We start from the raw sequence: 24,975 nt of genomic DNA on the forward strand, positions 1-24,975 counted from the left end.
GAATTAAACCTGGGCCTCTCATTGGACAGGAGATAGCGTAATGGCTACGTCGTTGGACTCCCATGTAGTTGACCATTGTTCAAGTCCCAGACTTGGTGGCTTAAACTCACACTGAATTCATGTGCGTGCTTGCCCAAGATCCCAAGAGGACTCTGAATGGAACACAAACCTTATACTAAGACCTGGTCCCCCCTCATTTTTTCCCTTGAGAATCCTTGACACCCTCTGACTCTGAACTTAAATTACAGATCTAATGCCTTAATCTAGTACCTGTTAAAGCATTTACCAAGGCCTTATTCTAAAGGAAACTAATTTTGTTGGGGGGTTTTCAATAACAACCATGGTCTATTGAGATAATTTTAGAGCTGAATTAGTTACTATTAATTAACTACTATTAGTCACATATACAATAATATGGTCCTGATTTTGCTGCTATTGTGAGATCTTTGAATTGGCTTATTTTCTCTTTTATTTTTATTGGTTTTAGGTCCATCAATATTACTTGATGCCTAGAAAGGCTAGAGGCATGTTAGTAGGGAAATCTTTTCCTTTAGCCTTTTATTATCTTAGTTACTCTCCACTCCAAGGGCCTTATAAATTGATGTTATAATATAAACATCAGCATACGATAAAATGACAATTTTCTAAGCAAATATTTTAGGATTTTATGTACAACGAAATGTTTATCATTCATATGTATTATATTTTTATTTAGGAATTTGTTAAATAATAGTTCTTTCATCCTTTACGTAGTAAATAAAGTATGCGATGCCTTTTAAGAACAAAAATTTGAAGAATAAAAATTAATTTCAAAAAAAGAAAAAGATCCCAAGAGGAGAAGGGATTGTGGCATGGCCATCCTTCCCGGGAGGGTAGAGGGGTGATTTCTCACTTTCTGTCTCTGTGTCTGTCTGTCTGGCAAGCACACATGCTCTATATTGAAAACCTCTCTTTAAAACAAAAACAAACAAACAAAAAACCTGGACCTCTAATGTGGTTCCAGCCTTCGGAACACAGTGTCTTAGCAGTGCATTCCAGCTAGGCTAATGTTTACCAGGGAAATAGAATATATATATATATATTTTTTTTTTTTTGAGAGGTTTTTGCTATAGGGCACAGGCACTTGCCAGAAGGGTAGAGCAAGACAGAGAGATAGAAAGCGAGAGATTACCTCCCAGGGGGAATGGCCACGCCACAATCCCTTCTCCTCCATTCTCCTCTTGGACTCTTGGCACATGCACATGTACCTAGTGTGAGTTTAAGCCACCGGTTCCGGGACTCAAACCGTGGTCAACTACATGGGAGTCCGGTGATGTATCTATCTTGCCATCTGCAGGTCCCAGGAAATAGAATGTATTAAAAGAGAAAAGTGAGACAATAATTTTGAAAAAGGACCAAATAGAAACACTACAACTGTAAACTTTAACAACTGAAATTAAGAATTCAGTGGTTGATTTCAGCAATGAATTAGACCTACCTGAGGGAGGAAATAGTGAACCAGAAGTTGAGTCCTAAAGATTATACAGAATTCTGCACGGACAAAAAGAAAGGTAGGGACCAGCAGTTGGCATAATGGCTATGTTGCTGGACTCCCATGTAGTCAGCTGTGATTTGTGTCCCGGACCTGGTGGCTTAAACGCATGATGGGCCCATTTGCGTGGTGCCCAAGATCCTGAGAGGAAAAGGGATTGCAACGTGGCCATCCCCCCTGAGGGGGTGATTTCTCACTTTCCGTTTGTCTCTCTCTGTGAGTACACATGCTCTATAGCAAAAACCTCTCAAAAAAAAAAAAAGGTAAAAATTAGAGAAGAAAGAATAAAAAACATACAGGATCAAGTGACAGCATCTAATATACTTCTAGTTAGAGTCTTAGAAAGAGAGGGAAGAGAGAATGGGGCATGGCTGGTGAGAGTCAAAGCTGGGCCTCCTGTCTGGTTCCAGCCTTTAGACCACAGTGCCTTAGTGAGCCACACTGCAACTGTGCCCTTTTAATTTTTTTTTTTTTGGGGGGGGTTGCCTTAGGGCACATGCGCACTCTGGGGAGAGAAAGAGAGAGAGACACACACAGTGAAAGGGAAAGTGAGAAATCACTTCCGAGGGAGGATGACCACACAGCAGTCTCTTCTCCACTTTCCTCCTGGGATCCTGGGCATGCACACACACGTGCCTGGCATGATTTTCAAGCCACCAGATCCAGGACTCAAATTGTGGTTGGCCATGCTGGAGTCCCTGACTCTGTTGATAACTGCTATGCTACCTGCTGGTCCCAAACTTTTACATTTTTCAATGGTTGAAAAATATCAAAGGAGGCAAAAGAACAGGGATGCCCTCTGTGGCCCCTGAGTGGTGACCCATTGCTTTCCTTTAGGTCCTTCAGAAGACCTGGCCTTAGGGAAAGGGAGGATTAGAGCGGGGGTTCTCAAGTGTCTAGAGCACCACGTGGGTTCCATGGCAGAACTATCAATAGCTTTATAATGGTGGGACATTATTTGCCTTTTTCATTCTCTGGAATTTTTCAGAGGTGACCTGATACACGACGATGTCATCACTCTGATGAGTAAAGAAATGTGTGCTTGCATTTATTGCATTTTCTAGAATTTCTAAGAATGTCCCAAAGTCATTGTAAACTGTAAGCCAGCATATCCAAAAATTCCAACAAAGAGGAACATGAACACAAAGAAAACCACATGAAGGCATTGCAGAAGCAAATTGCTGGAAAATAGTGATAAAGGGAAGAACTTAAAAGATGAGACTGATCACTGGTTTCTCTTCCGAAACAATGCAAACCAGAGACGGAAATGACATCTTGAACAGAAAGAAAAATACCTCCAACTGAGAATTTTATATCCATCGAAAACATCCTTAAAATATGAAAGCTAAATATTTTCAGAAAAACATTTCAGAAGAGCAAAAGCTGAGAGAATTCATCACTAATAACCTTGTACTATAAGGAATGCTGAAGGAGATTGTTCAGGCTGAAAGAAAATGATACCAGATGAATGTTAGAATTTACACAAGAGAATGCAGAATATCAGAAATGGTGAATTCCTGGAAGTCAAGAAATCTCTGTGTTGATCTTGTAACTTCAGGAGCCCTAACAGTATCTGGCATATAGTAGGTACTCGATAAACTAATTAAATGGGGGGGGGATATAAAAAGAATAATAATACATTTTTTTTTTTTTGGAGAGGTTTTTGCTATAGGGCGCATGTGTTCACCAGACAGACAGAGAGAGACAGAGAGATAGAAAGCGAGAAATCACCCCCCAGGGGAGATGGCCACACCGCAATCCCTTCTCCTCCATTCTCCTCTTGGGATCTTGGGCACGCATGCACACGCGCCCAGCGTGAGTTTAAGCTACCGGGTCCAGGACGCGAACCGTGGTTGACTTCGTGGGAGTCCAGCGACATAGCCATTATGCTAACTGCTGGTCCCAAAAGAATAATAATATTTTATGACATGTAAAAATTACATGAAACTTAATTTGTTGACCCCTGTCTTATAGGTTAGTTTATTTTCTTTTATTTCACCCAGCACAACTTCTGCATTATGATTAGATGTGATGCACATATTAAAAGACCCTAAAGATAGACTAATTGTCTGACCTGCAGATGTAGTGATTATGTCGCTGGACTCCCACGTGACCGACCACTGTTTGAGTCCCAGGCCCAGTAAATTCAAAAGCTCACTGGGGAACCAGCAGATGGCTTAATAGTTACGTCACTGGATTCCCACATGACTGACCGCAGTTTGAGTCCTGGACCTGGTGGCTTGAAACTCACACTGGGTGCGTGTGTATGCGTGCCCAAAATCCCTAGAGAAAAATGGAGGAAAAGGGACTGTTGTGTGGCCATCTTTCCTGGGAGGTAATTTTTCAGTTTCTGTATCTCTGTTTCTCCAGTGAGCGCACACGCTCTATAGCAAAAAATCTTCCTCTTAAAAAAAAAAACACTTGTCATGTGTGTGTGTTTGCATGTGCGTGGGCATGAGTGCATGCCCAAGATCCCAGGAGGAGACTGGAGGAGAAGGGATTGAGGCATAGCTGTTCCCCCTGAGGAGTGATTACTCACTTTCCCTTTTACTGTGTCTGTCTTTATCTTTCTGATTACTTGATTTTTTTGTTTTCTAGCAAATGTTTCTTTATTTATTTAACTGTATTTATTTATTTATTTTAATTTGACCAGGAAGGAACAGAGTGAGAGAGATAGAGGGAGGCAGAAAGTGAGAAAGCAAACCGCCAAGTCCAGGACTCAAACTGTGGTCAGCCATGTGAGTGTCTCGTGCCCTTAACCACCATACCACCTGCTGGCCCACAATTTTTTTTTTTTAATGAGTATATACAATTCAAGAAAAAGATGACCCAATTTAAATATACTTATAGGTTATACTCACAGTCTTCCACTAATGAGTGACGTTCATTTGATTGTAATTTTCTTACTCTACCTAGCAAAACTCACCTGATATGAGTAATAATGAACTTGAATTTATATATAATTTACTTTTACTACAAAATACAGATAAAAGTAATTGTGTATACCTCTGTGGTGTGCACTAATTAACTTGAAACATTAACAAATTTCTTTTGTAGAGTTATTTATGTCTTATTCAATGCATTAATAAAAATATTGAATGAAAAATAACACTGGATTTGTAAATAAATTGTGTCAATTTTATACAGTTTCCAAGAATATTAAAAAAAATGTGAAGTTTAGGGAGGAGAATGTGACAGGACATCTTACCAAAATACACCTATTATTTTCTATAAAATAGGGCTCTGCCTCCATTCTTGTTGATTCTTTGAGCAGAACTCATAGAAATAGGATATCGCAGAAAATTATTAGGGGTTTTGCCTAGTTTTCTACTAATAGAAACAGACTATTGTTTTTTAAAGGATATGAAATATTTCTGACAGGCGATTGGGTAATTCCTTAGAGTATTAGATATACTGTGATGGAAAAGTGCAGTTTGAAAAGCTTCAGTTTGATTTTGATGTGAATTTTAAGGCACCAAGTCCTGGACTCAAATTGCAGTCGACTACATGAGTGTCCAGTGACTTAACTATTACTTCATCTACCAGTTCTGTCTGTCTGTCTGTCTTTCTGTCTGTCTTTCTTTCTTTCTATCTTAAGAGGTTTTTGGCTCAGGGCACATGTGCTGGGGGAAGGAGTGAGAGGGAAAGTGAGAAATCACCCCCCCGGGGGGGGATAGTCACCCCACAGTTCCTTCTCCATTCTTCTCTCAGGATCTTGGGCACACACGCTCACGTGCCTAGCATGAGTTTCCAGCCACCAGGTCTGGGTCTCGAACTGCGATCAGCCATGTGGGAGTACAGCGATGTAACCACTACACCATCTGCTGGCCCCAGTACCTATTCTTTTTTGTTTATTTTTAAATAGCTATTTTATTTAACTTTATTTATTTATTTACTTATTTTAATTTGACCAGAGAGGGACAGAAAGAGAGAGAAAGAGACAGAGAGGGAAAGTGAGGAAGCAAGCAGCCAGGTCTGGGACTTGAACCGCAGTTTGCCATGTGGGAGTCTAGTGCCCTTAACCATCACGCCACCTGCTGGCCTCACCTATTCTTATTATAGAAAATATTTGTCTTTTTTATGGGTTCCTTTCTAAGGGTTAGTTCATATTATTTTGGGTGTAGTTCACTAATGAAATAAGTTGATTTATGGTTTGCTTTGGGTCCGTTGTATGTTGTTTTTGTATTGTGGTAAATATACATAAAATTTACCACTTTAACCAGTTTTAAATGTACATAAGTGGCATTAAGTATGGTTATATTGTTGTGCAACCGTCATCAAGTGTCTCAGAATTGTTTCATCTTCCCAAGTTGAAACTCTGTACCCATTAAATAATAACTCCCCATTGCCTGCTTTCCCCAGTTCCTGGTAACTACTTTCTGACTCTGAATTTGATTGTTCTAGGGACCTCACCTGAGTAATCATACATTTGGCCTTTTGTACCTGTCATCTGTCATTCAGCATGTTTCCATCTAGGTTGTAGCACGTATCAGAATTTGGTTCCCGGGATCAGCAGTTAGCGTAATGGCTATGTCGCTGGCCTCCCACGTAGTTGACCGTGATTTGAGTCCTGGCCCCAGTGGCTTAAATTCACGCCAGGCGCATGTGCGTGCGTGCCCAAGATCCTGAGAGAAGAATGGAGAAGAAGGGATTGCAGCGTGGCCATCCCCCCGGGGTGTGACTTCTTGCTTTCTGTCTGTCTCTGTCTTTTTGGCGAGCACACGTGACCTATAGCGAAAACCTATTCAAAAGAAAGAAATTTGGTTCCCTATTAAGGCTGAGCAGCATTCCATTGTATGTGTACAGTCCACTGTAAGCTTTAGCTACAGTGTGAGTAAACAGCAGAATGTAAATGTGGTCCCAGAGGTAGTGACAGGGCCCTCTCCTTTTTTAGGCATCCAGTTGTACAGACCAAGTGGAACTATGTTAGATTGGGTGACTTTGTGCTAACAGTGTCCGAGTGTTAAAAAAAAGAAAAGAAAAGAAAAGAAAGAAAAAAGAAAAGAGGAAATGTAGGGGCTAGCTCCATAGTGCAGAGGTAATGCACTGCTGAGAAGAAGCCAGATCCCATATGTGGTTCGAGTCCCCAGTTCAAATGTCTTCAACTGTGGTTCAGGTCCCCGATCTGTTCAGCCTGAGACATGCCAGGCACGAGTACAAGTGCTCAGGATCCAACGGGCAGGAGGAAGGGAATGATGGCATGGCCAGACCCTGTGGAGGGCACCAATCTGTATCCTCTTCCCTCTCTTTCACTTTTGTATGTGTGTGCACACACCCTATCACAAATAAGGAGAAAAATAGAAAAAATCTTAGAGGACATTGGTGGAAGAAGATAAACTAGAGTGAAGTCCACTGTGCCGTAAAGCTGGGATATCTTTTTTTTTTTTTTTTTTTGAGAGATTTTTGCTATAGGCATATGTGCCTACTAGACAGAGAAAGAGTTGTGTGGTAGTTAAGGCAGCTGGATCCTACTTGGCCAGATGAATGGTTTGAGTCCTGACTCAGTGGCTTGAAAAACAGGTGTGAGTTCCCAAAATTCCTTGTGGAGAATGGAGAAGAAGGGATACAGTGTGGCCATTTCTCCTGAGGGGGTGATTTCTTACTTTCCTCTCTCTCTCGCTCTCGCTCTCGCTCTCTTGCTCTTTTTCTGTCTTTCCCTTTGTTACTCTCTGGCAAATGCATGTATCCCATAGCAAAAATTTTAAAAGAAAGTAAGAGGGGCCAGCAGGTGGTGTGGTGGTTAAGGCGCTGGACTCCCATATGGCTGACTGTGGTTCAAATCCTGGGCCTGGCAGCTTGCTTTCTCACTTTCTCTTTCTCTCTCTCTCTCTCTGTCTCTCTCTGTGGTGAGCACATGTGCCCTATAGCAAAAATTATAATAATAAGTAAATATTAAAAACAGAGGGAGAAAGAAAGAAAGAAAAAATAAATGATGCCTTTTCCCTATATCTCAGTGATGGAACGATACTAGAATTAAGGCTCAACTGTGAACATCTTTATTACAAATTAAAAGTGATAGGGCCAGCAGGTGGCATGGTGGTTAAGGCACTGGACTTCCACAGGGGTGATTACAGTTTGAGTCTCAGACCTGGAGTCTTCCTTTTTCACTTTCTCTCTCTCTGGTGAGCACATGCACTCTATAGCAAACTTTTTAAGAAAGTAATAATGTAAAATCATTATTTAAAAACAATAACAGCAAAATAAAATATTTTAAAAAGTGAGAAAAAGGTATAAATCAACAAGAACTTTAGTTCAGAATTTACTTTTTCAATTGTAAAACATTGCTACCGGGACCAGCAAATAGCGTTATGGTTATGTCACTATACTTCCCTGTAGTCGATCACATGGTTCAAGTCCTGGACCTGGTGGCTTGAAACACACCAGGCGTGTGTACGCGCCATGTCCAAAATCCCAAGAGGCAAGTGGAAGAGAAGGGATTATGGTGTGGTCATCCCCCCGGGGTGGTGGTTTCTCACTTTCTGTCTCTATCTCTCTGGCATGTGAATGTACCCTATAGCAAAATATATCTCTCTCTGGAAAAAAAAATTGTTACCAGTTTCTTAAATTGTAGAGGCTTCTTCACTTGTTTGTAGTGGGTGTGGAGATGATAACCCTCTCTCTCTTCCAAGGCCTTTTGCTCATGTGACATCTGGCCTAGGCCTTGCAGAGTAGGAGGCCATCTGAACTGGATAATAGAAGAATAAATGTGTATGGTAACCTGTAACTTTATAGTGGTACTCCTGAGTGGGTGCTTCCTGTGGTTCTGGCAGAGGTCACAGCGTTATCATGTCTTGTGGTCTCTAATGTGACTTGTTGGAAAATAACTTGGTCGATAACTTGCGGCAGCCTCTCCCATCTTCTGAGGAACCATCCTAAGCCCAGCCGTTATTTGGCTGTGTGTACTCGCTTTGTTGCCTGATGTTGCCTGGGGTCGTCAGATTTGTTCTTTTTTTTTTTGAGAGGTTTTTGCTATAGGGCGCGTACGCTTGCCAGACAGAGAGACAGACAGAGAGATAGAAAGCGAAAAATCATCCCCCCCCCCACGGGGGATGGCCACGCTGCATATCCTTCTCCATTCTCCTCTTGGGATCTTGGGCACACACGCACACGTGCCTGGCGTGAATTTAAGCCACTGGGTCCGGGACTCGAACTGCGGTTGACTACATGGGAGTTCAGCGACATAGCCATTACGCTAACTGCTGGTCCCGTCAGATTTGTTCTTTAACCTCTGGATGCTCTTCCTAAGTAGAAAAGCTGGAATGGAAATGGGCTGAGCCTGATGACCCTGTTTTCTCCTCTCTCACCTCATTTTTTTCCTGAACCTGTCACCTTGGTGCAACAAATTAGCCTCTTTCCTACAGCCCCAGGCTGAGAAGTCTTTGCTGCTGTCCTCTGCTCCCCCAGGGAGTCATTTGTGCTGACTTGCACTTCCCTTCTACTAGGGAGTACGGAGATTAAACACTTACCTTCTGTTAGCTTTGGGGGAGGGCCTTGTGAGTAATACCTGAGGGAAGGTACCATGCTAGAAATAAGGTAGTAAGAGGCGTTCTCCTGAGGCAGAGGGTTTATCTGCACCTGCCCTTAGAGTTGGTGGTCACAGGTTTACTATGCTGAAGTCAGCCACCAGGGGCAGTTTTGTCCTGGTAAACCAGTAATACCCATGCCCTGAGGCAAGTCTTTCTCAGGAGAAATTGTGCTGCACACCGAACTCCCAGGCAGCTCGTCTCTGATGTTCATTCTCCGTGCTGCTGTGGGAACCTGCAGAGAGGGTGCTTGACTGTGTGTGAAAAGGTCGGGCACAGGCTTGCCAGCCCCTCTTCTCTCCTCCACCTTCTCCCCCCTCCCCATATTTTTTTCTTGCTGTGTTTCGAAATGAAAAGGCTCTTCAGCAAGGGGAAGTCCCTTGGCATTTTGAATATTGAAGTGCTCAGCAGAACTGCCTGGCATCCTGTTTGTATATAACAGTTTTAATCCACTCTCTAATAGGTCATTTGGCCTTACCAGCAGTCTTAAACTTGATAATCCTTACATCAGCAGTGAGGTTCAGGCCAAGCATCCAAAAGTGCAAGCCCGAGTAATTATTTGAAGGAAGTTTTAAAACCTTCATTCCCAGCTCTGGCTTTTGCCAGGCGCCTCCTTAGGGCAGACTGTTAACGTTCTTCCCACCATGGTCCTGGCAGGGAGCTGACTGGGGAGAGCAGAATGACCCAAGAAGCTCCTGGTTCCATTCGGTGCAAGGGATGCCATCTCAGCCATTGGAGAGGGAGGTCTTGGGCTCTGGGCTATGCAAGCTTTTTGGTAGACAGAAACAGGAGCAAAGCAGGAGTGGCATGCTGATGGGCGGGAAAGTGCAGCCCATCCACTGAGCTACAGCCTTGTTGCTGCCTTCTTTATCGAGGCAAAGATGGTGGTAAGAATTACTCCTCCCAAGGACTGGTCTTGACCTTGCTTCTTGCTTCTGAGGTCCTCCAGGCCTTCCAGAGTACATTGTGCCCTCTTTTTATTGGCTATCGTTAGCTCTCATTATTGGTTCTCACACCATTGATCACTGTAGTTCAAGGTTTCAGATGAAAAGTGGCGTCTTGGACAGACTCAGAGCTGTATTTGGAGATGATTCCAGGATAGTAGCTACCTGCCAACCACAGTGTCATCTTTTCTGAAGTAGCTGTTCCTATTTCGGTCTTTAAAAATGTTACAGCCCTATGAGACCAGATAATAACAGCGGAGACTGTAAGCTCTCAGAACTCCTATAAATGTTTTTTTCTTTTAAGTAAATTCTACTTCTTGGTTCCAGGAATGCTACATTAGAGGTTATAGTCGGTGAGTGACAATAATAATTAAAGATCAAAATCTCATTTTATAATTTATTTTACTGTGACTACAAAACATCCTTGTAAAGTATCATCCTCATTTAAAGGTGGAGAGTGGCCACTACAGTCATCAACAGGGGAGCATTAAAGTACAGTTCGCCCTAAGAATCTTTTTGTCCCCTCTTAGTATCTTTTTGTGTTGCTAACAGAAATACCTGAGACTGGGTGGTTTATAAAGAGAACAGAGGTTTATTTGCAAAATGCATGACTCTGGTGGCTGGAAAGTCCAAAGGCATCCATAATGGTGGCACTTTAGCAGAGCAGAACACATTAGTGTCGTGAGTTTCTCTGCCATTCTGGTCTCATTCCCTCTGCCTATAAAAAAAACCCACCAGAACTCAGTCATAACCCTCCTACCCCCTTCACCAGACCTTATCACACCCACAGGCCCTACCCTGAGACACCAAGAAGGAATTAAATTTTCACTTAACACCTTTACAATCGATCAAGTCCCAACACATGGATTTCTAGGGAATATCCAAATCCAACAGGATGGAGAAATAGAAGAAAAGGATTACAACTGACCACACCCCATTGAGAGGTGCTTTCTTTCTCTAGCAAGTGTACATGCTCACTTAAAACAATAAAAACAAAACAAACAAACAAACAAACAAGAGAAGAATCTATATGGGCACAGCCTATAGGAATACTATTTAAGTAGATGGAAGGTTTATTTGACCCCTGCATGTGGCGGATCTCCACTTCCTTCCTGCCTCTTCATACCGCCCACATTTGCTCTCTTCAGTTGTCTGCATGTGGCCAGAAGAACATGCAAGATGTGAAGAGCTTGAAAATTTTAAGTTTACTGAGTGAGTGAAAGAGAAAGAGAGAAAGAGAGGGAGACAGCACTTTCAACAGGGTTTCTGGCTGTGATTCACCAGCTCCAGCCAGCCCCACACCATGGCCGTTTGTGTACCTTGTGTGTTCAGAGAGGTCTCTGGACATGAACCGGCGACTTTCCTATGTGAGTCAACTCTCAGTGTTGCCTTTTATTGCTGTGCTGCCTTTAGGGTCTATGCTTGATAATTGCGTGGTACTTTGACGGAAGCTCAGAATAATTTTTTTTAGGGGGAAATGTAAATGTAGTGTTCATATCTTTCCGTGTACCACCTTAAGTCTTATTAATCTTATACCTAGAGCCCTCTTTCATGAAGAATGCTTCTGAAATATGCCATTATTTGTTTTGTTATTTTTCAATTAGACTCTTCCAAGGACTGTGATGATAGCTTTCTGCGTCATTTGTTTCTCATTCTTTGCCAGGAAACCAAGTGAACACTTTCTTGATGTCTGATTGCATATTCATAGCCTAAGGATGGAACTTCTTCCTCACTTGGCATTCTTTGGTTGGATTTGTTATTGGAATTGAGAAGCACTACACATCATTGCCTGTGGACTTGGCCTGCTGGCTTGTATTTCCAACCTGCTCCCAGCAACTCACATTTATCTCGCTGTGATAGTGGTTCTAGCCTGTTTCTTATCTTTTAAATAGGGATAAAAATACTCAGCTCTGGTTTCTATCACTGCAGTTTTTTGAAGGGTTAATGAACCAGGCTTTGTAACACACTTTTAGATCCTTAGATGAAAGGTGTTGTTTAACCACAGCAAGGCTTCCTGCTGGGAGTACCTCACAAAGAGCTCAGAGTGCTTGTCAGACTGTCTTCCATTCATCCTCTTACCATCCCTGGTAGGGAGGTAGGTGGTTAAGCATTATTATTAAGTACAAAATGTTATTACTGTTACTTTTATCTGTAAATGGGGTAATTGTGAGACACAGAAATTGGTAAACCAGATTATATGAAAAAAACACTGTGAAAACTTCAAAGTAGTATGCATTTGCTATTCCCGTTCTCCTTGCTTTTGGTTTCAAAGTCTAAAACTGCCATACATGAAAACAATAGAAAGCATCCTTTCTTAGGAAGAAACGTGATCTAGCACATTTTCCTAAATACCAGCATTCATTAATTGAACCACCTGTACTTAGCTGCAATAGATTATGTTCTAAGGATTACTTTAACTCATATATACCAAGAATGACTACAATGGCATAGGAATTATGTAAACAAGAGAAGAATCTATATGGGCACAGCCTATAGGAATACTATTTAAGTAGATGGAAGGTTTATTTGACCCCTGCATGTGGCGGATCTCCACTTCCTTCCTGCCTCTTCATACCGCCCACATTTGCTCTCTTCAGTTGTCTGCATGTGGCCAGAAGAACATGCAAGATGTGAAGAGCTTGAAAATTTTAAGTTTACTGAGTGAGTGAAAGAGAAAGAGAGAAAGAGAGGGAGACAGCACTTTCAACAGGGTTTCTGGCTGTGATTCACCAGCTCCAGCCAGCCCCACACCATGGCCGTTTGTGTACCTTGTGTGTTCAGAGAGGTCTCTGGACATGAACCGGCGACTTTCCTATGTGAGTCAACTCTCAGTGTTGCCTTTTATTGCTGTGCTGCCTTTAGGGTCTATGCTTGATAATTGCGTGGTACTTTGACGGAAGCTCAGAATAATTTTTTTTAGGGGGAAATGTAAATGTAGTGTTCATATCTTTCCGTGTACCACCTTAAGTCTTATTAATCTTATACCTAGAGCCCTCTTTCATGAAGAATGCTTCTGAAATATGCCATTATTTGTTTTGTTATTTTTCAATTAGACTCTTCCAAGGACTGTGATGATAGCTTTCTGCGTCATTTGTTTCTCATTCTTTGCCAGGAAACCAAGTGAACACTTTCTTGATGTCTGATTGCATATTCATAGCCTAAGGATGGAACTTCTTCCTCACTTGGCATTCTTTGGTTGGATTTGTTATTGGAATTGAGAAGCACTACACATCATTGCCTGTGGACTTGGCCTGCTGGCTTGTATTTCCAACCTGCTCCCAGCAACTCACATTTATCTCGCTGTGATAGTGGTTCTAGCCTGTTTCTTATCTTTTAAATAGGGATAAAAATACTCAGCTCTGGTTTCTATCACTGCAGTTTTTTGAAGGGTTAATGAACCAGGCTTTGTAACACACTTTTAGATCCTTAGATGAAAGGTGTTGTTTAACCACAGCAAGGCTTCCTGCTGGGAGTACCTCACAAAGAGCTCAGAGTGCTTGTCAGACTGTCTTCCATTCATCCTCTTACCATCCCTGGTAGGGAGGTAGGTGGTTAAGCATTATTATTAAGTACAAAATGTTATTACTGTTACTTTTATCTGTAAATGGGGTAATTGTGAGACACAGAAATTGGTAAACCAGATTATATGAAAAAAACACTGTGAAAACTTCAAAGTAGTATGCATTTGCTATTCCCGTTCTCCTTGCTTTTGGTTTCAAAGTCTAAAACTGCCATACATGAAAACAATAGAAAGCATCCTTTCTTAGGAAGAAACGTGGGAGACAGCACTTTCAACAGGGTTTCTGGCTGTGATTCACCAGCTCCAGCCAGCCCCACACCATGGCCGTTTGTGTACCTTGTGTGTTCAGAGAGGTCTCTGGACATGAACCGGCGACTTTCCTATGTGAGTCAACTCTCAGTGTTGCCTTTTATTGCTGTGCTGCCTTTAGGGTCTATGCTTGATAATTGCGTGGTACTTTGACGGAAGCTCAGAATAATTTTTTTTAGGGGGAAATGTAAATGTAGTGTTCATATCTTTCCGTGTACCACCTTAAGTCTTATTAATCTTATACCTAGAGCCCTCTTTCATGAAGAATGCTTCTGAAATATGCCATTATTTGTTTTGTTATTTTTCAATTAGACTCTTCCAAGGACTGTGATGATAGCTTTCTGCGTCATTTGTTTCTCATTCTTTGCCAGGAAACCAAGTGAACACTTTCTTGATGTCTGATTGCATATTCATAGCCTAAGGATGGAACTTCTTCCTCACTTGGCATTCTTTGGTTGGATTTGTTATTGGAATTGAGAAGCACTACACATCATTGCCTGTGGACTTGGCCTGCTGGCTTGTATTTCCAACCTGCTCCCAGCAACTCACATTTATCTCGCTGTGATAGTGGTTCTAGCCTGTTTCTTATCTTTTAAATAGGGATAAAAATACTCAGCTCTGGTTTCTATCACTGCAGTTTTTTGAAGGGTTAATGAACCAGGCTTTGTAACACACTTTTAGATCCTTAGATGAAAGGTGTTGTTTAACCACAGCAAGGCTTCCTGCTGGGAGTACCTCACAAAGAGCTCAGAGTGCTTGTCAGACTGTCTTCCATTCATCCTCTTACCATCCCTGGTAGGGAGGTAGGTGGTTAAGCATTATTATTAAGTACAAAATGTTATTACTGTTACTTTTATCTGTAAATGGGGTAATTGTGAGACACAGAAATTGGTAAACCAGATTATATGAAAAAAACACTGTGAAAACTTCAAAGTAGTATGCATTTGCTATTCCCGTTCTCCTTGCTTTTGGTTTCAAAGTCTAAAACTGCCATACATGAAAACAATAGAAAGCATCCTTTCTTAGGAAGAAACGTGATCTAGCACATTTTCCTAAATACCAGCATTCATTAATTGAACCACCTGTACTTAGCTGCAATAGATTATGTTCTAAGGATTACTTTAACTCATATATACCAAGAATGACTACAATGGCATAGGAATTATGTATTTTTGAATCTTTATTTTGTACTCCAAAACTGAATTTCCTCTGATTGAAGTTGTATTTGGGCAGCAAATAGCTTGCTAAGACCACATAGCACAAAAGTGTCTATTTCCTTAGGAGAGAGAACTTTGAAGGGAATGACTACTGTTTTGTTTGACATCAAAGTGAGGACAAATTCTGACTTCTTCCTTTTCCAGAGTTGTTTCCTAGGGTACCTGGAAGACTCAGGCCTACAAACATTAATGGAGGCCTACAAATGTTAACAGACCATTGATAGTGGGATGCTACATCCTGCTCCAGGCATAGTGTTTTTATGATGTATAGTAAGCCTTCTTATTCTTGTGCTCATTTTTTTCAGGAACAGAGACCTGTGATTTTCTTCAACTAATTACTAATCTAAGAATTTCTAGCTCACCTGTAAGTTACAGGCCTCCACTTCCAGATATCCCACATTTTAGATCCAGACCAAAAAAAAAAAAAAAAAGACTCCTTGTGCTGATTGACAATTCTCCTGCTGTCAAAAGGAACCACTGTATCTTATGCTTAAAGGAAAATAAACCAACCAATTTAATAGAGTAGAGGTGTTTTTTTAAAAAAGAATTATTCTGTTTAACTTAGCTTACTTACTTATTTATTTATTTATTTTTTGATTAGACCAGAAAGAGACAGAGAGAGAGAGAGAGCGAGCAAGCAAGAAAGCAAGCCTCCAGGTCTGGGACGTGAACCACAGTCAGCCATATGGGAGTCCAGCGCCCTTACCACCATGCCACCTGCTGGCTCCTAGAGTAGAGTTTTTATTGAGTAAATCTCAACATGATTTAAATTGTCCAGTTGTCTCCAGTCTTCTGGACAACTCCAGTTAGCCTGTGATTGACTCTATATTTAAATTCTGGAAAGGAGAAAATGATGTACAAAAATGAAAGTGAAGGAATGAAATAGAGAAATAATTGGAATGGTTACAGGTGGATGGTAGGCTGCATAAAGAGCCCAAAAAGTGGACTTTTTGTGATTGACTGAAGTGTGACTTGTGTGATTGGCTATAACTTAGCAACCAGCTCAGGAAAACAGCCTAACGTGTAATTTCAGCTTATCCATAGGAATCCAAGTGTGGGAGTACTGTGGCTGTTTTAGGCCAAAATAGTTTAATTTAACAGTTAGCACCCTGAGAAACATATTTGTCTTTTTCTGTGTAGGTCACTCATATTTGTGCCTAGACATAAACCACATTAATTATTATTTCTACAGAGTTGGTTAATCCATCTATAGAAGAAGGAGAATGAGCCTCATTTGGAAGCCCAATGGGCAGGGATCTGCAACAGACTTGTCATTATACTGTTAGAGACCAGCTATTCATTCAGTTTTACAGCTTGAGGTCACAGATAGGAGAAGGTTCCTCTCCACCTTCTTCCCTGTTTCTGTCTCAGATTTCCAGTTTTATTTTTGCAGCCTCATTGTATTTTGAAGTTTTACCTAGTCTTTGATGGTTGTGTCTAGGGCATGGGAGGAAAAAGTGGAAGATCTGAAATGAAAGCAAAAAAAAAAAAAAAAAACAAAAAGATTATAGTTAGTCTTTAAATCTTGCTATTTGTTTTTTTAGTGTATATACCACTACATTACCAGAAATCAATAATTCCCTCTGTGTTCTCTCTAGGAAACAGAAATGTACAAACTAGAAATGAAAGGATTCACAGATTGTGTGAGCAGGGGATACCAGGGTGGTTGGGTTTATCGTACAATTCTTCATTAAGAAAGCTTTAGCTGGGACCAGCAGTTGACGTAATGGCTCTGTTGCTGGACTCCCATATAGTTGACCATGGTTGAAGTCCTGGACCCAGTGGCTTAAACTCAGACCGGGTGCATGTGCGCACATGTCCAAGATCCTGAGAGGAAAATGGAGGAGAAGGGATTGCGGCCTGGCCATCCCCTCTGAGGCGGTGATTTCTCACTTTCTGTCTCTCAGTTTCTCTCTCTTTCTGGCGATCGCACGTGTCCTATTGCAAAAACCTCTCCCCCCTCCAAAAAAAAAGAAAGCTTTGGCTTTGACCAAAAACCTTCCATCTACGTGGACATTTTACCTCTTTACTTGGTGATAGGAAACATTTGTTTAATTTTCTAAAGATATTATGTGTACTCAATAAAAGATAGCAGCTGTGTGCCTAACAGTTTTCAAATGTCATACTTAAAGATGCTTTAAATTTTCTTCTTAAATCATCCATGTTAGTACTTATTATTTACTAGTGGTATCACAAATATTGGCAGTCTTAAATTCCATTTTTATTTCCTTATCAGCTATTTATAATTTTGTATAGCCATTCATTGTTATGTTCCTTCACAGTAGATTTAAAAAATAGCGACTTCCATAACAACAGGGCTCTGTGTGTTTCTGCGCAGGTTTCCATGTGCAGAGAAAATTGTTTTCAGAAAGAAAATGGTTTAGATTTCCAACTCCCTGAGGGAATTATTATAAAACAACAGTGAGGAGAAATGATTCAACATGCTTTAAATACCTTGACTAGATTCTTTTTTAATTTAAATTTTTTTCCTTGTTAGGTCTTTTATTTTTTAAACAATAGAACACCTTGCTCTTCATGAGCTACTTTAGGTTCAAATGAGCAACCAAGTTCCTTTTCTCCTTTTTGGAACTTGTAGTTTAAACTTTTTCCCTGTTCCCCATTCAGGTACCTAAATTAAATGGAGCCACTTAGTACTTATTTTCATCCAGCATTCCATTATTCTTCAAGCTAAACTATAGCTACTGGATTATTACTTAATTTTATTTGTTATTATTATTTTATTGTTTAATTTGACCAGAGAGAGAGAGAAAGGGAAAATGAAAAACCAGGCTGCCAGGTGTGGTACTCAAACTGTGGTTGGCCTTGTGGGAGTCCAGCACCTCAATCACCGTGATTATTTTTTATTGCCACAAAGCACGTGAACTTGCCAGGGAGCGAGAACTCTTCCAAATAGGGTGTGGTCATTCCACTACCCACTTTCCTCTGTTTCTCCATCCTTTAGGATTTTGAGCACACATGCACACATGCCTGGCTTATTTTTCAAGCCACCAGGGCCAGGATTTGAGCCAAGTCAGCCACATGGGATCTGACTTCCTATGCACAGCATTTAATCAGCCATCTGATTTTTAAAACAGGTTCAAGAGAAGAGGTAGTAGTGAAGGTGGGAATAGCAAGCAAAAGAATATATTCATTTCAGTCTTTGGAAATCTTGGTACTCCTCACTGTGGCTTACTGTGTCTTCGTTTTAAGGAAAACCACCTATGGTTAAGGGGTAGTAGAGTGTTGGGGTTAAAGGCTCAGACTGCAGAGTTAAGTTACCAGGGTGTGAATCTCATTTTTCTGTCACTTTGTAGGAAAGGAAAGATTTCTTTTCCTATCCATCACTAGGTTCATAGCTGAGTACTCAGAGAAAGCATATAGTCATATTTCATACAAGTTTAACATGATGAGGGAGCCTTCAGAAATGACCCAAATAGGGACCAGCAGTTAGCGTAATGGCTATGTCGCTGGACTCCCACATAGTCGACCGTGGTTCGAGTCCCAGACCCGGTGGCTTAAACTCATGCCAGATGCGTGTGCGTGCATGCCCAAGATCCTGAGAGGAGAATGGAGGATAAGGGATTGTGTCGTGGCCATCCCCCCTGGGGGGCGATTTCTCGCATTCTATCTCTCTGTCTCTCTCTGTCTGTCTGGGGAGCGCACACGCCCTGTAGCAAAAAAAAAAAGACCCAAATAAACAGTTATACTTGTATTTTTTTTTAAAAAATGTATGATGGCATGTGACAGAAAGAGAAAAGCACCCCACTCCCACCCAGCAGAGTCTAGTCACACTGCCATCCCTTCACTCAGGCCTCCAGCTAGTCAGGGTCCTTGCTGTGTATTCACTCAAAAAGTGTTTCCAGATGACCAGGCCAGTGATCCGAAATGCGACTGTCCGTATGGCTTCCAGCACTGTAGCCTGGCATCCTGCCAACTGGCGGAGACACTGAGCCAACTTGGGTATTTTTATATTTGGATTTGACGAAGTGCGGACTGTCATGGAGATACGTGGTTGGAGGACAGAAGGGTATGGTCCAGTGGTAATAAACTGGGGGATTTAGCAAGGTCCTCCTTAATCTTACCCTCCCTCCATATGTCTGTCTCACTGCTTTTAGGAACTGTCCAAACATCTAAACTGTCTGCTTGGCCTGGCTGCCAGGCCCACTTCTGCCCCATACTGTTCTCTTCCTTTCTGCTACCTTCTGTACTGGCCACAAGACCCAGCACAGTTTCTGTGTCCTCCAGACAGCTTTCCTGGGTGCACCAGTCTTCAGCATCCATTGTTGCCCTCCTTCCCACCGCACTGATCAATCGCCTATACCTGTCATCTCACACGGTTTGCTGTCCATTGTGTTTTAGGCAGACTTTTTCATTGAAGTAAAATGTATGAAGAGGTCTTCAAAAGTTCACAGAAGAATGCATAGTTTAAAAAAGCTAGGCATGACCTTCAAGGTTTTTTTGCACTGAAATGTGTACTTTAATTCCACTTATTCACTAACTTTTTAAAAGCCCTTTATATATGGAAATTACACAGATCACAATATGAAGGTCTCAGTGACTATTCATAAGGGGACCACTCCCATGTCCTCAGTATCCCTTGGTTCTGCTGACACACTTCTAAGCTGGTCCGCACCTGGGAAACAGAGCCATGGAATGTGCTTTTTGGCATGAAAATGATAATATCAGGTGCTCAGCATAATCCCAGTCAGAAACTAGAGCTAATGAAGGAATCTAGGCTTTGTCAAATAAGAAGCAGGTAGAGGGGCCAGGATGTGGTGTGGTGGTTAAAGGCGCTGGACTCCCATATGGTCAATCGTGGTTTGAGTCCTGGACCTGGCAGCTTGCGTACTCACTCGCTCTCTCTCTCTCTTACTCTATCTCTCTCTCACCGTAACTCTGTTCCTCTCTGGTCAAATGAAGAAAGAAGAAAGAAAAGAAAGGAAGGAAGGAAAGTTAAATAAAATAATTCTTTAAAGAAAAAAAAAAAAACCTCTATAGAAATAAAAAGAAGCAGGTAGAAATTTCCATGACCAATTACACAATCTTTTCTTGACAACAAATTAGAAGTAAGATATGCCTCCTCTCTGCTTGATTAGAGATAATATAATTTGGTAAGTCCTGTTCAGGGATTCCTTAGTGGTAACCTATAAACTGGACCTTCAAATCCAGTCCAGATATGTCATGTTCTTTTTTTGATATGTAGATGTACACAGATAGTTACAGCATTAGTTTTAGTTGTCATTTTATTCTACAAATAATTGCAGGTTATATGCAGTATACTGGCTACTTTTACAGTGTATAGTAGCATTCAGTTCCTCTGTCTATAGAGTTTATATTTTAATGAGTCATTAGAAATTGATAGAACTAAAAGAAAAGCTTAAAACTAGAAAGATAGCAGTGACTAAACAATAAGATAATCACAAAAAAATGTTATTAAATCATGTTACTAAGTCATCACGAACATGCAGAGAGAATAACAGGTAGACAGGAAAGGCTAAAATGAAGATTGGCACTAGAGACTTCTAGATAAGAAATTCATTTGCTACGACGTCAAAAAGCATGAAAAAAGATGGCAATTTATGAAGGTAAAATAAATACAAGGTTAAGGAGAGCAGAGAGTTCTTAAAAACATCCTAAAAAATACCTACTTCTCAGTAGAACCTGAAGTTAACAAGGTTCTTGTACTTGGTGGTTCTGGATCTTTGCCCATTATGACCTTCTACCCTTTGCTAAGTTGCTTCAGTGGGTGGTGTCATCTGCCCACTGCCACACAGCCCCCCCCCCCCTGTGGGCCAGGACCAAGGTTGCCCCCTGCCACACAGCCCCCCCCCCTGTGGGCCAGGTACAAGGTTAGAGTCTGACTTCAGCACTCTTTTCTCCAGCCCTCTCATCTTTGTGGAGAATGAGAATGTTCAGTCTCAAATTTTGTAATTATTGCCTTAAAAATGACTTCTCACCTGGCTTTGTTATCAATATATTTACTATTTCCTTTAAACTTGAAGGAAGAAAATGTTCCAGCAAATCATGCTGTCCAGAGGTCATCCACCTAAGGCTCCGTGAACTTAATGATGGGTCACTCGTAGCTTCTGGCTGTGACATCTCCTTTACTTGAAAACATAGGTGCCAAGGGAAGAAGGTAGAGGACCCATAAGCGGCCAGGCCTTGAAAAGGACCTTGTTGGAGTTCCCTTTCAGTTTTGTTTTGTCTCATCTTTATTGCCTCTTTGGTTATGTCGTTTCTGTACCTACAAGGCTGCAGTTCGCAAAGCTATAAATCTGTCAGTTTCATTGACGTGCCTTTCACTTCAAATGAGTGTTCAGCAAAGGGATTAGCAGATAACCATTTCGGGCTGAATTTCTTTACACAGAAGGGTGGCTATGGTTTGAACAGGCTGCCAAGCCAGGAAGAAAGGCTAATTGTGTAAATCAATGCAGGAGATTGCTGATCACCTTTCTGAAAGACAAGACAATGCAGCACACCACCTCTAAATAGATCTTTGGGGTCAAGTTGATGTCATGTTGAAGAATCAATATTTACTGGGTTTTATAAAGTTTGCCTTTAATGAACCTCAGACATTTTGCTAGGTCATTAATTGCAGGGAAAGGAAAGGCAGTAGTGGCTGAAGTCCGTGCATGTGGAGGTTGTTTAAAAATAAGTGAAGACAATCATTTGCTCATGTGCAAAGGTCTCACCTATAGGTTTCGTTCAAGGATTGCTGGGTATGGGCATTCCTAGGCTTCCTTGGGATCTTAAATTTTAAGAGAATAGCATTTTTTACATTTTAAGAGAATAGCATTTCTTACATCCTAAAAGAAGGTAAGCCTCTTACTCTTTGATGCTCATCATTTAGGTGGTATGACTTAATTTTCCTAGGGTGAATTCTGATGTTATTTTGGGTTCTGCCTTACAATGTGCTAATCACAAGAGTAGGTCCCTCTTACTGGCTCATCCCTCTTTCTGACACATCCCAGAGGTTTTATAAAGTGAAGGGTTGTAGTTAAGAGCTTTTACTTTAGGGTCCTGGCTTGAATTCAAGTCTAATTAAAGGCGTTTTTGTTGTTGTTTGTTTTTAAATAAATATTACCATTTGCGCTTCTTCTGTAACCAGCAGTATTTTTCTGGTTGTGCTAGTGAGTGTTCTGTGTTCATTAGGTTGTCTGAATCTTTTGTCGACCAGGAGCCTTATCTTCTGTTTATTTCAGTCATTGCTTCTAATTAACCTTATTGAGTAGGTAGAGAAACGTGTTATGTAAAACGTTACCCTGCCGTAACAAACCAGGATACTAGCCCTGCCAGGCCTGAGTCAGGGTGCGCCCAGCATGTTTGTTACAGTTTTTGGCCAAATCTGCTCAGAGATACATTTTGAATTTGACTTCCTAGACCTCACTATGTATCTTGTCAAGGGAGTCTTTAAATTAATCAGAGAGAAGAGCTGGCTGTTCTTTTCTCACTCCCACCCCCATCTCTCCTTGCCAGGATTGTTATTCAGAATAAGTACTGAAAAGAAAAAGTATGACAGGTTTGTTAGGATTGCTGTGGCTTGGTGTTTTTACAAAAGAATCTGATGTTTAATGTTTTTATCTGTAACTTTTTCAGCTATTCATTCTGGGTTTTTATGCTTCCTTTTCAGTTGTTTGAGAACTTCTACTTTGGCTCCTTAAAACTCAATTCAATTCACATCTCTCAGAGGTTCACAGTAGACAGCTTTGGAAACTACGCCTCCTGTGGACAGATTGACTTCTCCTGAGCTGGATCTTGGAAAGCACTAGAAATTGAGCATCCTCCCAAGGTGCTGAAGATAAGTGTTTTAATTTTATTTTATTTCATTTTTATTATTATTTATTTTTAGAGAGATTTTTTTTTCTATAGGGCACGGGCACTCACCAGAGAGACAAAGAGACAGAAAGGGAGAAATCACACACATAGACACACCAGGGAGGATGGCCATGCTGCAATCCCTTCTCCATTCTCCTTTTGGGATTTGGGGCACACATGCCCTGTGTGTGTTTCAAGCCACCAGTTCTAGGACCCGAACTACTGTCAATTATGTGGGAGTCCAGCAATGCAACCATAACACCATCTGCTGTTTTCCCCCAAAAAAGTATCTTAATTTTAATTGTCAAAGAGGAATGTGGAAATTTGGAAAGTGACCTTCCTGGGTGGATCCCCACACACTCACTGTTGCCTCTAATGGTTGTCCCCAGTCATTAGAGTGTCACAATGGCTGTGTGTACAGGAGAACTTGTGCCTATAGCCTTTGGCTTATTTTTTGTGTTTTTTTATTTGTTTGTTTTGTTTTTAAGAGAGAGATTCTTTTGCTATAGGGCACTTGCACTCACTGTAGAGACAAAGGGAGAGAAAGTGAGAAATCACTTTCTGATGGCCATGCCACAGTCCCTTCTCCTTCATTCTCCTCTTGAGATTCTGGGCACACATGCACATGTGCCCAGTGTAAGTGGTAAGCCACTGGGTCTAGAGCTCGAACCACAGTCAGCCATGTGGGAGTCCAGCACCATAACCACTATACCACCTGCTGGCTCCCTTCTTTTAGGAAAAACAAAACAAAACAAAACAATTTTTAATGTGTAAAGCACATGTAATGTAAAACATACTATCTTTTTAAAAATTAATTATTTATTATAATAATTATTATTTTTTTCTAAGTTTATTCTAGTTTACATGTGCTCACCAGAGAGAAATTGGGGGGGGAGGGAGTAAACTGAGAAAGCAAGCCACCAGCTCCAGGACTCGAACAATGGTTGGCCATGAGGGAGTCCAGTGCCTTAACTACTATACCATCTGCTGGCCCTAAAACTGGTCCTTTTAAAAAATATTTGTTGGAGTCCTCTTCCTTCCCCTCATCCCACCCTTGCCTTCCATCCCCCTGTTGGAATTGCAGTACTGAAGCTCTTTTCTGTTTCCTTCTCAGGGCAGCAGCCACAGAAGCAGTAGCATCAGCGGGATGTGCCAGGTTCCCTGGAAGAATGTCAGCCACAGACCAGCAGGACGGAGTGCTCCCCTAACAGACGCTCCTGTCCCATCAGTCCTTTCCGATGCTCTGCTAGGGAGCTCCAGCCTCTTCTCCCCTTTCTTACTTTCTTCCTCCCTTCATTTCTTCTCCGTTCTTTCTTTCATTTCTGTTCTTATCTTGATTTTTACTTTCTATTCTTTAAGTCTGAGCCCTGTGTGTTAGATTGTGAGGACTGTGTCCTAACACTCAGAAATTTGGTACTAAGCAGAAGTTTGTGAATAAATAAATTTCCAAAGTAACTATGTTTTTCTGTTAGTATTATCACATAGGTTTAAATTGACCCCCTTAGTCAGTGTGTCTTAGGATACAGTGTTGCCATCCCTTATTCGCTGGCCTAGGTATATCATTCATCTAGAACTTATATAGTAGTTGGGGCCTGCAGGTTGATTTTTTTCCCCCAGAAGACTTACGTTTTCTGCTACCGATAATAATTTTGTATTTAAGTTGAGGTTTTACCTCCCCTCACTTCAGACTGTTAGATGCTGAGAATGAGCGTGAGAATGAGCGTTCCCAAGGACAGCACTGACCTGTGAAGCTGACTGTGAAGTTCAGTGCCCCCATCCCATCTTGGTGCTACCTTGCACATTGGTTTCTTTCTGACAAGCCATTGGGCAACCTTGGCAGGGAAGCAAGGATGCCCTCTTTTAGGTGTTGAAGATTTAGGACTTGCATGTGTCAAACTTTTTTTTTTTTTAATTTGCTATAAGATGTGCACTTGTGGGAGAGAGACAGAGAGAGAGGCAGGGAAAGTGAGAGAGCACCCTCCATAGGGATTGTCATTCCACAATCTCATCTCCTCCATTTCTTCCTGCAGGATTTTGGGCATGTGCACATGTATGCCTGGTATGTTTTCAAGCTACTAGGTGTGGGATTCAAACCACGTAGTTGGCTATGGTTGAT

General features: G+C 41.3%; 1 protein-coding gene and 1 long non-coding RNA gene across 5 annotated transcripts in view; one reads left to right on the forward strand and one right to left on the reverse strand.

Moving 5' to 3' along the window:
- The window catches only part of LOC102494097 (uncharacterized), a 45,415-nt gene extending 24,620 nt beyond the window's left edge, over positions 1-20,795 (reverse strand). Inside the window, exons 1-2 of the long non-coding RNA XR_003548145.1 lie at positions 20,693-20,795; positions 16,462-16,510 (exon numbers count right to left, since the gene is read on the reverse strand). This is a non-coding gene — a long non-coding RNA (uncharacterized LOC102494097). The remainder of the gene's footprint in view (positions 1-16,461; positions 16,511-20,692) is intronic.
- Positions 1-24,314, forward strand: part of ASCC1 (activating signal cointegrator 1 complex subunit 1) — a 113,733-nt gene extending 89,419 nt beyond the window's left edge. For 3 of the 4 annotated variants that reach the window (XM_006170090.3, XM_006170091.3, XM_006170092.3), the window contains exons 10-11: positions 22,675-22,833; positions 23,974-24,314. In XM_006170090.3, the coding sequence (XP_006170152.1) occupies positions 22,675-22,791 (117 nt within the window). In that variant the 3' untranslated portion in view covers positions 22,792-22,833; positions 23,974-24,314. The remainder of the gene's footprint in view (positions 1-22,674; positions 22,834-23,973) is intronic. The other variant, XM_006170093.3, reaches the window with a different exon arrangement.
- Positions 24,315-24,975: the final 661 nt, after the last annotated feature.

Source organism: Tupaia chinensis, unplaced genomic scaffold (genome assembly GCF_000334495.1).
Source record: "Tupaia chinensis unplaced genomic scaffold, TupChi_1.0 Scaffold148012_1, whole genome shotgun sequence".
Taxonomy (NCBI): Eukaryota; Metazoa; Chordata; class Mammalia; order Scandentia; family Tupaiidae; genus Tupaia; species Tupaia belangeri.